The following is a 14,294-nucleotide window of genomic DNA, read 5'->3' as shown; positions in this document are numbered from 1 at the left end:
AAACACAGAGCCGCAGAACTGCTGCAAATTTTAACCTCTTATACTAGGCACTTCATTACCATCCGTGAGGAGAAAAAGAACAAAGCAAACCTGGATGTGTCCTGTATCAAGGGTACAGAAAGAAGTCAAGCTGTGCTTTAAAGCCAGCCTTGCAGTGGCTGAGGAAGAACTTCCCCAGGTGCTGGCATGACATGGAGAACAATTCCATGGGGAAGCTGGTGGCACTTGCATTATTACTAAGTTGGATGTGCCTTGAAAAATCTATGAAATGAGAATGGGCTTAAAGATTAGTGATGGTTCTGTAAAAATTACCACTTTTACATCAGATTATTTTGAAATGGGATCTCTCCCCTGAGACCCAGTCTTGCAGGCTCTGGAGGTTTTAGCAGTGACTTGTGGAGCATCCCTTTGAGGAATGTACAGAGTCAGAAAATCTTAAAGAACTTTCCTGCCTGCTCTGGTGCTTTGGTGAAATTTTGCCTTTACCAGTATTTTTATCAAAACACTGAATAAAAACCAGCATGATTAAGGCAGGATTTTAATGAATAGTACAGGATTTGGGAGAGATATGCAGTACTCTAAGATATGTGCACAATAAAAGCAGAAAGTAGTGACTGTCCTCATTCATTTGCAAATATGTAGGAGGTGCATGATAAACTCCAGACACTAAATTTTTTTCTATAAGGATTTGGAAAATATGCACAATCTGTATCCAAGTGTGGGCCAATATTCCCAAGTCATTTTTTTTTCTCTGTGCCTGTTAGCATTAAGAATTCATTTTATGCAGCATAATATCTTCCAGAGACACAGTAAGTTTTGCAGATGACACCAACATATTCTGATTTGGAGCTGCTCATTATATTTCTCCTGTTTTGCTTAAGTACCCAGGAGTTTTTTTGATGTGCTGTTTCTGAGTAACTAAATACTAGAGGGTATTTATATTACTGGGTAAAATACTTCATAAGAGATTACACTTGATGTAAACAATCTCTAACTCATTTTATGGTTTTCACAAAACACCTTAAAAATTCTTTCTAGTTCTGTAGATTTTTTTCCCCCTTTTTGCTCGGAAATTTATCTTTTCTATTTGTTCCCCAAAGAAAGAAAACTTCTATGAGAAGGTAACAGTTTTGTATCTGACAGCTGTAGTACATCTGAGCTATTTCAGATGTTGATTTATCTTGGGGAATAAACAAAAGATACCTCTTCAGAATGTAGTTTTACATCAGAATTTTATGCATTGATAAGTAGTTGTTTTTATTCAAAGAAGAATACAGAGATATATCTTTCTCCAGGTACACCTACCACAGCATGCTGGCAAACCACAGAATAATTACACCAACGCCAACTGAAATAATCTTTAAGAGAGTGCCCTCAAAAATAACTGGCTACTCTGTGTAATAAATGTCAGTGTGCAGTCTCAGGATGACACCTAAAGCCTTGGCTAATAAATTTAATCTGATTAATCCTCTTGAGGCAAAGTATGTGCACTGCCAGCCTGTGACAAAAGTGCACAGGTCTGTGGAGACTTGTAGGTCGTTGTGTTTGGCTTTTAGTAAATAAAATACCTTCCATGGCAAAGTATGGGCAGAAAAAACACTTAATAAAAAAACAGTGGAACATGACTCTGTTCAGTCAGTCTCTACCCAATGTCATTTTCGGCTGTGTATTCACTATTTTATCCCTCCTGTTGGAGGGCACTGTTGTGGTAGTCATCACACATCCAGGATAATCAGTGTATCACTACATGGCAACTGCTACTTAGGTAAGTTTTCTTCCATTATATTTACAAGAAGACATAACTATCTTTAAAGTTCAGTTTTTGACATAAGACTGGTTTCCAGTGGTTTCACAGTGTGCACAGTGTGCCTGAAATTAAGAGTGCAGCATTTCCTTAGTGAGAATACTCACACAAAAGCAGTGTTAAGGGATTGTAATAAGAATCAGGTAATCCATGTTAAGTGCTCTTAACATAAAATTGTGTAATTAGGAAACCAATATAACCTAGTAGAAGCCTAGATGTCACCTTTTAGACAAGTTATGGTTGCAGGCTCAGCTTTTTACAGGAAATTCTTTTAAGTGTATTCGGCTGAGCTTTTCTGTTTGTGTCCATGACAATAAATAAGGAAAGCCTAGTTTGGCTGCCTTATTGCTTGTAAGTGGAAGGATAAGCTGCTAAATCTCTCATTTGAGTACTCATGTCTTCAAATTTTGTCAGTCTTTAAACTGGACAGCTTTCTTTAATAATTGTTAAGGTGAAGGATATTTCTCTAAGGCTTAGAGTAGATGAGCTAATAACTTCTCTATATTAATAGCTACAAAATGAAAGCCAGCTCAACTACCTGATGACAAGTGGCTAACATTGTGTGGATTTTAAAGTGTTAAGCCGTCTCTGTAACTGCTTGGTAAGAAACTACAAGGTATGAACCTTAGCTTTGCTAAGAGTTTGTCAGGCAATATTTCCAGTCACTTCACATCAGATACCTTGACATTATGATCAGTACCAATAAAATGTTACATGCCTACCCATCCATGTACCTCCAACCCACAAAGAGTAAACTGAGATGTTTGGTTTTGCTTTTTTTTTCCTCTCATCTGTATGTAAGATCATGGTTGGTATTGTTACTTTCAATGCTGTTTTAATAAAATGTTAACTCAGTGCATTTTCCCAGCACGGACAGTTCACGAGTGGCATTGATGTGCACTAGGTCTTTGGGGAGTAGAATGACAACTAGCATAAGATATGATTCCTCCACCTATTCCTCTTCAGTCCTGTATCAAAGCAGGAAGATAGTCTGCAGAATGTATTTTTTATTTGTCTTTACTAGTGCTCTACAAAGGGAGCACTCTTCAGTCCCATATGAAGCATAATGCCCATTGCCCAACCTCCTTAGGTCTAATAGCCATCTACTCAGAGTCTTCTACTTCATAGGGAAACTCCTGCTTGGTATTTATACCATTCATTTGTCCTGTAGACATGTAAGAGGGCCATGGCAATGCTTTTGGGCATGTGCAGCTAATGAGCTGGGCAGGTAATGGGAGAAATCTGTTCCTTAAATGATTTAAATCTCTGCTATGCAGTTGCTGGTTTACGGCTGCTTGGCAGAACACCACCCAGGAACAGACATGTAGCTACCTACCTCATTCTCAACTCTCTTTAATAATCTTCTCTGGATTTTTAACAGTTTCCAAGGCAACTGGAAACAGAAACATCTCTGTAAACCAGATCTTCCCAGAACTCTCCACTGCGAGTGGTACACATAGCGATTACCGCTTTCTCTTCATCACTGAGTTTTCACCAGATTTTTAAAATATCTGCAACTGAGTTTGTCTCATCAGTGGCTTTGAGATTTTCTTCCCTAGAAACATAAAATGGTGGTGACTAACATTATTTTGACTTCTTGAGGAGATGTGGAAAGATACCATAAGCCTTTCCTAAACGCTAATTATGAGCAGCCCATCTGCCAGAGCTGTTTCCATAAACTAAGCAGGAGGGGTCCACAATGAAACAGTTACAGAAATATAGAGAAACCTAGTTTGAGCAAGGTCTACCATGAGATATGTCTCAGTCTTTAGTGAGATTTTAGCCAGAGCATGACACCAGGTGAGACAACAATACAGAACAGAATGAAATTTTTCCCCCCTCTCCCCAGTAGACATAAGACCGCATTTTTATAGAGTGTTCTGAAAAGAAATGTCTTTATTCTGTATTAATCTGCCCAAAGAAAAGCCAGTTGCAGCCATTTTAGCAAAAGACAGTTATACCCACTGAGTTATACCCACTAAGGCAATACTTTTTTCAAAACCAGTGCAAGTAAGGTCATTTGTCCCCTAAAGCCTGGAAACATCAAATTTATGCTAAAGAATGTCTAGTTATGAAGATCTGGATTTACAGGAAAGCCAGAATAAATGCATGAAAAATTTAAGCAAAGAAGACAGCTCTACAGAAATCTTTAGTGTTGTGTTAAATTTAGAGGGTCATATTTTTTGGAATGCTGTTCTGCTACACCGATTTATTATACTAGAGGAACAAAATGTTTAAGGCTGTTTCATAGTAACAACCACTTTTTTGTCCTTGAAGAAACTGGAACCTCAAGCCTAAATGAAACCAGTTTGAAATATTTCACTTGTATGCTTCCTAATACTTTAGACTTTCTGTGTGTGACCGTGGTCCAGTCAGCTTCTCTGTGCCTCAACTTTAGAGGTATTGAAGGTATTCTTTCAGCATTATCTTTCTGTGAAAAAGAATTTAGAGTGAAATAAGAAAATAAACCCCCTAAAGCATGATGAAAGAGAGTAATGAAGAGATTATATATATATATATATATACAGTGCATATATATACACATACATGTGCTTTAATTAGTAGCCTAAATTCTTAGATTGTTAAATTCTTCAGGCATAATTTTTAAGGGTCAGATGAGTCATCTTTTAAAGCAAAAGCATATCTGTAGTATGACATTCTCAGATCATTCCCTACCATTGGTAAAATCCCCAAAACATGCCTGTAAGTGGGCAAGCAGAAATAACAGAAATAGAACTGTGCTGTCAGAGTTATGATGCAAAATGTGCTATTTTAGGAGTTGAACAGATGAGGTGACAGCCAGAGACACCTGTGAAAAGCTGCAAATGCAGTAAATGGAAACAGGGTCAGTCTGGGAAGCTGTTCAGTTAAATAACAGTTGGCGCCTTCCTTGGAGTAAAAAGAGTGTCTCTCTCCTCCTGCTTTATTATTTTGGATGAGGAGCATGGCTCAGTTGCTGAAATAAATTCATCTAGTGTGATTTTAGGTGCTGTAGGCTGTGAGCTGGGGTCCAGAATGATGCAGGTCTCCATAAGTCCCCTGTAAGGATGTCCCAGGATGTTCCTGGGATATGTGAGTCATGCTTAGCAAAGGAGTTCCACCAAAGATCCCTCTGTTCCAAACTCTAGGAACATTCATTGGTGGTCTCCTTCTGATCAGCAAGCTACCTTCTAATGACCATGAGCACAGTTGTGGAGCCAACAGGCAAAACTCCAAAGAAGTAAGAGGGAGTAAGGAAAACATTAAAAAAAGACTGGAGACAACGTTTGGACACAGGTGTAGGAAGGAGTTCAGTGTAAGACTCATTCTTCTCCCACACTTCCAAAAGAGTGTGCAGATACTTCCCACCAGTTACCATCGTGACATTGGCTGCAGTGGAACAGAAATGTTCTCCCTCTGGGCAGTGATGACACTTCACTTGATTTGACCTTGGAAGTCCTTGCTTTAGGCCCTTATATATTTCTGCAATGGGAAGGACACTGTTCCTTATTTAACTGTTGTATTTTATGCTGTTATAAGTACATAATGGCATAATAATGACAGTCTGATTGAAGCGAGTAAGAAGGATATAATTGGTTCATTTTTCTACACATTTTACAAAAATAACATTTGTGCCTTTAAATATTTATTTTATAATGCCCTTGGCCATTTTATTTTACTATATTGAAGTTTTATCTTAGGCTGAAAATAACTTAAATTCAAATTATAATGTCTGTATTGAATCACATGAATCAAAACACTGCATCAGGCATTTCTTCATTAATTTTCTTGGGAAATAGATTTGAATTATTTTTTTCAGTGTTGGAATTACTACTGCTTGCATCAATTATGCTCATTTCAAACATGCAAAAGAAATATTTTCTTTCCAAAAAAAAGTTTGTTTTCATTGTTTTTCCTTTAAGGAGTCACATGTTGGCAAAGCATAAGTCAGCTGCACTCCTAATGTTCCCTGGAGGTCAGTTTTTTAAAAATATATTAAAATTAGCAAACCTTGATTGAGGTCTCCTGTGTTTCTCCTTATTCTATGTACTCCTTAGAACCTTTTCTTTTGAGTTTTCTTGATCTTAGTCGAATTCTGATGTGTGATGAACTGGTGTAGGATGAGGATCATGGTCATTGTACAGTTTGAGTTTCAAAATCATGTTTTGGCAATTTTGTCCAAGGAACAAAACTTGTCTGGAGATGAAGAAATAGATGATGATGACGAAGAAGAAGAAACAGAAGAAGAAGAAGTAGAAGAAGAAGTAGAAGAAGAAGTAGAAGAAGAAGAAGAAGTAGAAGAAGAAGTAAAAGAAGTAGAAGGAAAAGAAGAAAGAGAAGGAGATGAAGCAGGAGAAGGAACAGAGAAAGAAGAGGACAAAAAGGAAAAAAAAGAAAAAGAAAAGCATAGTAAAACACCTGAGGGAGAGAAAAGCAGTAGTAGCACTGTGGAAACTGGAGAGGTAAAAGCATTTAGTTCTATTAAGTTACTGGTCTCTGAAAGGATTTGGTTCTATAACTAACTTCATTTGGATACATGTGTAGCTATCCTGTAAATGCAAAGTTGTTGTTTGGGGTGGTTTTGTTAGAGGGAGAAACACGTGTAGGTGTTAATAGTTAACCATCTGGTTTTTTAAACAATTTTGAAAGAGGGTTTTTGGTTTTTTTTTTTGGTCTATAGACAGAGGAGACTACTCAGGAAGAGACCATCGTTCAGCAGGGTAAGAATACAGTTCCTAAGAACTGGACATCCTGAAGACAAATAAAACTTTTTTAAACAATAGTATACAAATAGTGGACAACACAGTTCTTGCTGGTAGATGGCAAAGCAGTTCTTTAGAGTAGATGAAATTTGAGAGTCAAATCCCCATTATTAATTGTTAATGATTTGAAAGAAATAAATACTTTTCCCAGTCATGTATTGGAGGAAGTCCATGAGAAGAACTTTCTCTTAGCAAGACTGCATCTTACTAAGAGCAGTTCTGGTTGTGCAGTGCCAAAGTCATGGAAATTTTATTATCTCTCAGCCAACTTCTTTAGGTACCCTGTGCCTCACTTCGATCAAGAAGCTTCTCAGAATTCTTCCTCATTTTTTTCAGCTGACACTTCCTCATTCCATTCACAAAGAGATTATTTTAGGTGAAATGTGATAATGTGAATGCTGTTCAGGATGCTGAAGGTGTAAACCTAGATGCTCCTTGTAGTTTTGATGGCAGTTTATGAGAACTGTATATTCCTGTAGAAAAGCTGGGGAAGATGAAAATGGGTGCCCTATGCGTGTAGGACTTCTTTTATTTTAGAAATTTTGAAGTAATCTAGAATTGTTTTCTTGACAGAAAATAACAAGTGTGGTATAAAACAGACCACTGCCTTTATAATGAAGAAGCTATGCCACTTATTTTCAATATTATAATGGAAATAGCTTGTACAGAAGGATGCTTAAATATCTTTCCATTATCCAGTGATCTGGAAGTTTTGATACTAAGTTCTAAATTTATATGATTCATACAGGGAGTATAGGAAAATTTAAACACAGAACATCAACTGAGATGGAAAGTTTTTCCTTTCCCAGAATTGTTTCTATGGAATAAAGTTCACGTTGAACCGTAACTCCTGCCCTAAAAGTCAGCTTTCCTGAATTAGAATATACTTTCAAATAAGTGTGCAAGACATTGTCTTCTGTCATCAAGAGGAAACTGTGAGTGTCAAGTGAAAATATTTTATATACTGTCACTGCTGTAAGTGTTCTGTTCTTGGAAATCGAGCATGTGGAGAGTAATATCAGGGCATTATATGGAGAGATTAAAAAACAAAAATAGTCTTCTCGGGCTGGGCATCAAGTTACACTGAATATTCTGATTGCTTTTTCAGTTTTATTTGGTGACTTCTACTTCAAAAATAATTTGAAGAACAATTGTTTTCTGTTTTTCTGTGATATTTTTCTGATCTGTACGAATCAGAAGAAAGTTAATATAAACGTTTATATTATTGTAGAGAAGGAAAGCACTGACAATCACACTGTGAGCAATTCTTCAGAGAACACTGATGACCAAAAAACTGGAGGAATTGTGGGGAAAAAAAAGGTTTGTGTCCTGATGTTTCTTTCCAGCTTTTCCAGTGACCAAGAAGGCAGTGGGCACTTACCAAAGCAAATACCTCAACTTACACGATCTGCATAGATAATTAAACTGCTGAGAAACCTGCTCCTTCTGTTTAAGACTTGATTTTATTTTTGAAAGAATAGCTTAAAATTGTCCAAATAAAAGAAATGAGATAATGCCCATTATCACCTCAGGATGGCATGTCCATGAAAGAGAGATTGTTTATCACCTCACGTACTGGTGAGGTGAAAACTTAGGACTTGATTCCTATGGGAAATTATCTAAAAATATCCTCCCCCCCCCCCCCCTTAATTGTCTCTGAAAGCAGCAGCTGAGCTGGTTGATGTTGCAACTCCTTCCAACATGCACTGATTTTGTGATCATATATATCTCTCTATATAGGTGTATGAGCATGTTGAGGAGTACCTGATACGGAATTTCTTACAGGTTTAGGATCCAGAGGCTCCTGCAGAGGCTGCTGAGTTTCCTGTTGAACAAAGACCCTAAGATCCAGTTAACTTTGAGCACGTGTGTAGTCTCACTGAGCACAAGCCCTGTCATTAATGGCAGTACACACGTTTATCAGTAAGCACTTACTGCTCTGGGGCTTTATTTTTGGACCTTGCCTCAGGCTCTAATCTGAAAGAAACCCAAATTAAATGCACCACTTGTAGCATTTTGCACAAATTGTACAGTGTCTAATTTGACAAAATGCAGTCACTTTAACATTTCTGATTCTGATGTGCTATTTTTCCACATTTCAAATATTGCAAATGTTTCTCATTAATATTTTTAGTCATTTTGTTTAGAAAAAAAATATTTATTTCACCAAGGAGAAATTTGCCAACCTCATTGACCTTGGTACATACAAAGGGGTTTGTGGGTTTTTTATCTTGAATTTCACTGCTAACTGTTTCAGTCATATAATTTACCTGGTTTTTTCACTTCAGTTTTCCCTGTTTAAGCGAAAGCCACTGACAGGCCAGAAGAATGTATGTAGCAGAAAGGAAGACAGCTCTGAAAAGCCATTGCAGAGTGAAGAAAAAGAAAAGGAAGATTTATCTGCTGAAGACAGTAAGGATGAAAATCAGAATCATACACTGGAGAATTCCAGTGAAACTGTGACTAACCAGGACAGAAGGATGAAAGTTAATACATGTATATTGCTCTAACACTGTTATAATATGTAAGAATGTGACAGTCTTAAAGCACATTGTGCAATTTTTACTTGAAAACAGTTATGACTCAAGATGTTGATGGCTGCTTTTTTTGATTGATTCGATTGCTGTAATTTTAAATAGCCAGATGATTTTCTTGGTATTTATTGGTAATTTTAATAGCTCAAAATTATATGCTTAACAGCACCTTTCTGGAGTTCTGTGGCCTTACCTGTTGGTGTTCTAAAGCAAAATATGGGGGGTTTATATGTGAAAAGTTGAACACGGGCATTTTATGGATTTTTGCTAAATAATTTTATTCTGTTTCAGTCTACAGAGTACCACTTTCAGCATGATACTCTTGCAAAATTATAATATTTGATGTAAGATACTATTTGGTTTAACAACCTAGTTAAGAATATTGAGGGTACTCAGTTACTTAGAAATATATATGTTTCTTTCTGTTTTGACATAGAAAAAGTAGCAGTAAAATTTTCAATTTAACGTGTAGGCCCTTATGGAAGAAGTTACTTGAGTATGTGCCTAATTTCATGTGTGGGAGCAGTCCCAGTGGAAACAGTGCCTAAGAGCAGTGTAAGTACAGAAGTATCCTGCCAGACTGGGACAGGGAGAAAGATTTTATTTCTGAGAGGTGCTGAAAACCTTTGCTCCTGCTGAAATTGGCATAAACTGATGGGCCTCTCTCCTCACTGAATCAGGCCCAGTGAAAACTGGAAACCCTCGCTTTTGTTTCACTTGGATTCTAATCCTGTATTCTCTGAACATCCACGCCTTGATGAGTCTCCAGTGAAGCTTTTCTTTCAGGAAAATAATGCAACCAGAGTTACTGTGGCACATGTTGGTATGACAAACTGATCATTATGGGTAAATATTCATGTTCTCTCAGGCAGACTGGCTTTTCTTCAGATGGAGACGGTGCCGGTTTGGCTAAATTTAGAAATATATCCTCTGAGAGAGGGCAGGTTACAAACCACTGCTCCCCCGCCAGGTTCAGGAAAAAAACCTTTTTCCTCGAAGGAAAGGGAAAGAGATAAAAACTATTTATTTAAAGAACACACAGGAAAAGGATAATAATGCTAAATAATACAATCTCTCACTGTGGTGAAAAAAACCTGGGAAAATGTTAGAGTCCTCCCTATGGTCCTTCTCCTTCGAGCTGGGACGGGGTGGGCCCCCTCCTGCAGGGGCCAGAGCCCTCGGTGGAGAACAGTCCCGATGTGTGTTGTGATGTTGAAAACAATCCAGCAGAGAAAGGGAAAAATCCAAAATTCCAGAAAAAAACAAAGGCCAGCTCTCCAGAGGAGAAAAAACCCTGAAAGCTGGCTGAACAAGCATGCAGGGTGCTTCCCTGCTCCTCTCCCCCAGCAGCAGAATGCAGAAGCCAAAGAAACCACCAAGAACGAGAGTGTGTTATCTCTGTCTGTGTCCTTGAGGTTTTTTTTTTTCTCTCCACTCAGGCTCAGTTTAAAAGCACAGAAAGGTATATATACTAATTTCTGGGCATAGTGCAGTGATAGGGAATACAACATCAAGTCACCCCAAGACAGAGCTTAGCAGGAGGAGCCAAAAATCGGTACAAATAAAAACTGCTTAACACCACTGTAGCATTAAGAAGTAGGAATTCTTTATTCAGCCAGATGCATGAGGGGATATCCCCTCCAAAATATCATGCAGGCTGAGTGCAGAAAAAGCTCCTGTTTTTATACTGTATCTTACACACAGAGTCATTGATTTTCCCAGAATAAACATACACATGATAAATAATTTCCCTGAAATCATTACTATATTTCCCCTCCCCTTTGCATGCGTTCTTCTGTCCTGGAGGTCTCTTTGCTGTTCCCTGGTGGTCAATGACCCCAAAGGGATCCCTGACCACCCGGTGACCTGGTAAAGGTTGGCACAACTGGGCTGGTTATTTTCCAGTCCTTCCTTCACTTCTTCCTAGTTTCAGAGTTGCTTAAATTTTATATAATTGGTCAGAAGTGTCCAGAGTTGATTTCGTCCTAGGAGTTGGTTCACCTGAATGCTTTGTCCTTGTAGTATGGCAGGTGCCCAGATTGTTTCACAGGGCCTCCTCTGTGCTACCACAATCATCACTGAAAACCTGGTTATCCTTTGCCAGAGTTGATTAGGATCCTTTCATTTCTTTTATTTTTCTTTGGGCTACTCTTGAGTTCTGCAGCGAACCTGACATGAGGAGGTTTTTTCCTCCATTATATTTACATATTTTCTTATTTTTCTGAATGCACATGTGGTTTCTGTTCTACTTGGATACTGTTGAGAAGAGTAAATTGGAAAAGGAGAAATAAAGTAAATGGTGCCCTCATTAATTTAAATAAGCTTTAACTATTTTTTAAGGGGAGATCAGTCACAGAAATTGTTCCTGTAATTTCTTTTTTTTAAGGTGAACTAATTTCATGAGAAATGTTCCTTTAAAATGGGAATTACCCTCCAATCTAATGCTATAGAAATTTATGTAATGGACTGTAAACTGCTGTATGTCTGAGCAGTTTCAGGGACTGGTACATTTATCTTGTCCACACACTTTGCTCAACAAGTAGCAGAAACATATTAATCCATTCTAATGTCTTTTTTACATGTCTTCATTTTTAATAAAAGAGATTAAACAAATAAAACAATTTACATGTGCATGTGTATTAATTTATGGGTTTTTTTTAACAAGTTCACAATTCTTATGATAAAAATGTAAAGATGTTTTATTACTGAAATGTTTTCATAAACATAAGTAGCAAAAAGTTCTAGAAGCATTTTTAGTACATCTTTGTTTTTTTTCTTACTTTCCCTAAGATTAAGTGTATCAACTTAACACTTTATTTCTCATTTTTATAGTCCTGCCTTACAACTGAGACTGTGCTTTAGAATTGTTGGTTTTCTAAAGTTTCACTGCTGAACCTATCACTAGGTGGAGTTTGTGCTCTTCGAAGGTGTAACCAGCCTCTGCAGCCAGAAATTCTCCTTCTCGTGGCCCCTGAAAGAAGTTAAAGATACTCATTCTGTATCAAATTTTCTGTTTCAAAGTTTTCAGAAAACCTTATGTTTTCTGGCATATTGCTTTTGGCATTAAAGTGCTCTGATACCTCAGCGTATTTATATAGTGTATTTTGAAAGTTTTAGACGATGTGTATTTCTAAAAATGTAAAGATAAAAAAATACAATTACTCATTTATTTCTCAGTGTATACATAGATGGACAGTGGTCAAATTCTGTTACATAAATGTAAGTCTAGATATACATGTTCCACCTAAATTGAAGTGCTATTAGTGCATACACAGATACACAGGCATGTACACTGATACACATAAGTGTGTATTTATATACAAAGATACATACTTTTATATAGATATATGTGTGTATGTGTGTATGCCTATGGATGATCCAACGTGTGCCTGACCTCCTGAAATTTCCATTTAATCCATATATTTACATATGCAAGTTTACTGGTTTCCAGAAGTACAGGATTCCTTTATGCAGCTGCTGGTCCTACACAAGTTTGTGGTGATTGAAACAGAAAAGGAGAGAACACGCTGTTTAGACACTTTTATATGCCCAAAGTTAATAATCGTAATCATAATTATAATTTTATGCAACTTTTTCCTTTTTCTTCTGGGAATTACTTGTCCAATATGCAAAATACATCCAGCCCTTGTCCCTGAGGAATACTTTAAGTCATGCTGTTGACATTAGAATAGTCGAAGTAAACTGAATTCATATCATGATGGTAAAACACTGTAAGTCCTGATAATCAAGAATACAGAAGCTAATCTAGCATGACTATTGATAGACTGAGTACAGGTTTATTTAAAACATACTCATGTACACCAGCTACTTTATCTCTTTAAAATATAAATGTGAATATAAATATAAATATACTATCTCTAAATTCCCTCACAGCGCTTTTAGGAGCTATATTATTTATACTCCTCATTACTTAGAGGAGTTTACAACATTTTCACACCCTGTTATGTCTAAATTCCTTTAAGGACCTAAATAGTGTTTCGATTAAGTGTAATGAGACCACCATCAGTGGAGAAAATTGGAGATATTAATGCTTTGGTAGTAAGTCTGCTTTGCTCAGTATCTTATACTGACGAGCTCTCAAAGTTCACACCTATTTGCCTTTTAAGACTGTTTTGGAATTACAATTTATTCATGCTAGGTAATTACCACTTTCTTTTTCAGGACCAGATTGTAATGACTCAGCAAAAGCCTTGCAAAATCTAAATCTGGTTAAACTGTAGTTCTTTCATTTGTACACAAAGAAGTCTTTTATTTTTCGAGACCATTCTCATTTAATGTCAAAACAGTTTAAACACATTTGTTTCCAATCACAGTCATCAAAACCTGAAGAGATTTTAACAGTTATAATTTTAAGGGATGTTAACAGCACTAAAAAAAAAAACAAAAAAACAGAGATTTTGGTCTTCAGTACATCTATTAAACACAAAACCCTGTATCTGCTGTTTTACCACATACTGATGCATCAGTCAGTGTCTAACTGGGAATGCAATATTGTCTTCTCCCCCAAATTCTCTGTTTTGCTGGCTGCCTAAGACACACAGCCCCTGCCAGATGGAATGGAAAAGGGCAACTGGTGTTCTCCAAGACTTGCTACATAGGTACACCATGTATGTGCTTCCTGTGTGCCTGACCCAGACTTTCACGCTGAAATTTTCCACTGCAAGGGTTTTGGTAGTGGGGAAATTGAGAGAAAGTTACTCTCACCATCTCCTTTGTGCCATTGCTGGGAGAAACGGCATGAGGCCACCTTTAACTGGGAAGAGCCAAGGCGTAGGGAGCAGGTAAGTGCTGCCTAAGAGGTGGGACACTCAGCCAGAGAGTGCTGCTCTGAAGAACATTTCATTTCCCTAAAATACGCTATTTTTACAGTCAGGGCAGTATCTTCTTTTATATTTTTGACAAGGAGTGTGCCATTGAGGTTTAGGTGTGACCTAGGAAAGAAAGTTATTAGGATATAACTTCAGTTTATTATTTCACACAAGAAAATGTGTGATCATCATCTCTGTTATTTATGCTTCTAGAACAAGAATTTCCATTGGTGTACATCTTCCTGACGTTTCAGCCAACGCTGTCCTCTTGCAGGCTGGCCTCTAGTGTTTCTTTCCCGTCTGTCATTTTAGGAAAAGCAGCTTTCTACTAACAAACATGGATATATCACTTAAAAATGCAAAATGAGCCAAGTGCCTTTGACAG

At 37.3% G+C, this 14,294-nt stretch overlaps 1 protein-coding gene across 1 annotated transcript in view; it reads left to right on the top strand.

Annotated features, from left to right (window-relative positions):
• RPGR (retinitis pigmentosa GTPase regulator) overlaps positions 1-10,123 on the top strand; it is a 52,369-nt gene extending 42,246 nt beyond the window's left edge. The window contains exons 15-18 of the mRNA XM_032099914.1: positions 6,190-6,246; positions 6,465-6,504; positions 7,778-7,866; positions 8,835-10,123. Coding sequence (XP_031955805.1) covers positions 6,190-6,246; positions 6,465-6,504; positions 7,778-7,866; positions 8,835-9,056 — 408 coding nt within the window. The 3' untranslated portion in view covers positions 9,057-10,123. The remainder of the gene's footprint in view (positions 1-6,189; positions 6,247-6,464; positions 6,505-7,777; positions 7,867-8,834) is intronic.
• The last annotated feature ends 4,171 nt before the right edge of the window (positions 10,124-14,294 follow it).

The sequence above is a fragment of the Corvus moneduloides genome, chromosome 2 (genome assembly GCF_009650955.1).
Source record: "Corvus moneduloides isolate bCorMon1 chromosome 2, bCorMon1.pri, whole genome shotgun sequence".
Taxonomy (NCBI): domain Eukaryota; kingdom Metazoa; phylum Chordata; class Aves; order Passeriformes; family Corvidae; genus Corvus; species Corvus moneduloides.
This window is presented reverse-complemented; position numbering and strand designations above follow the sequence as displayed.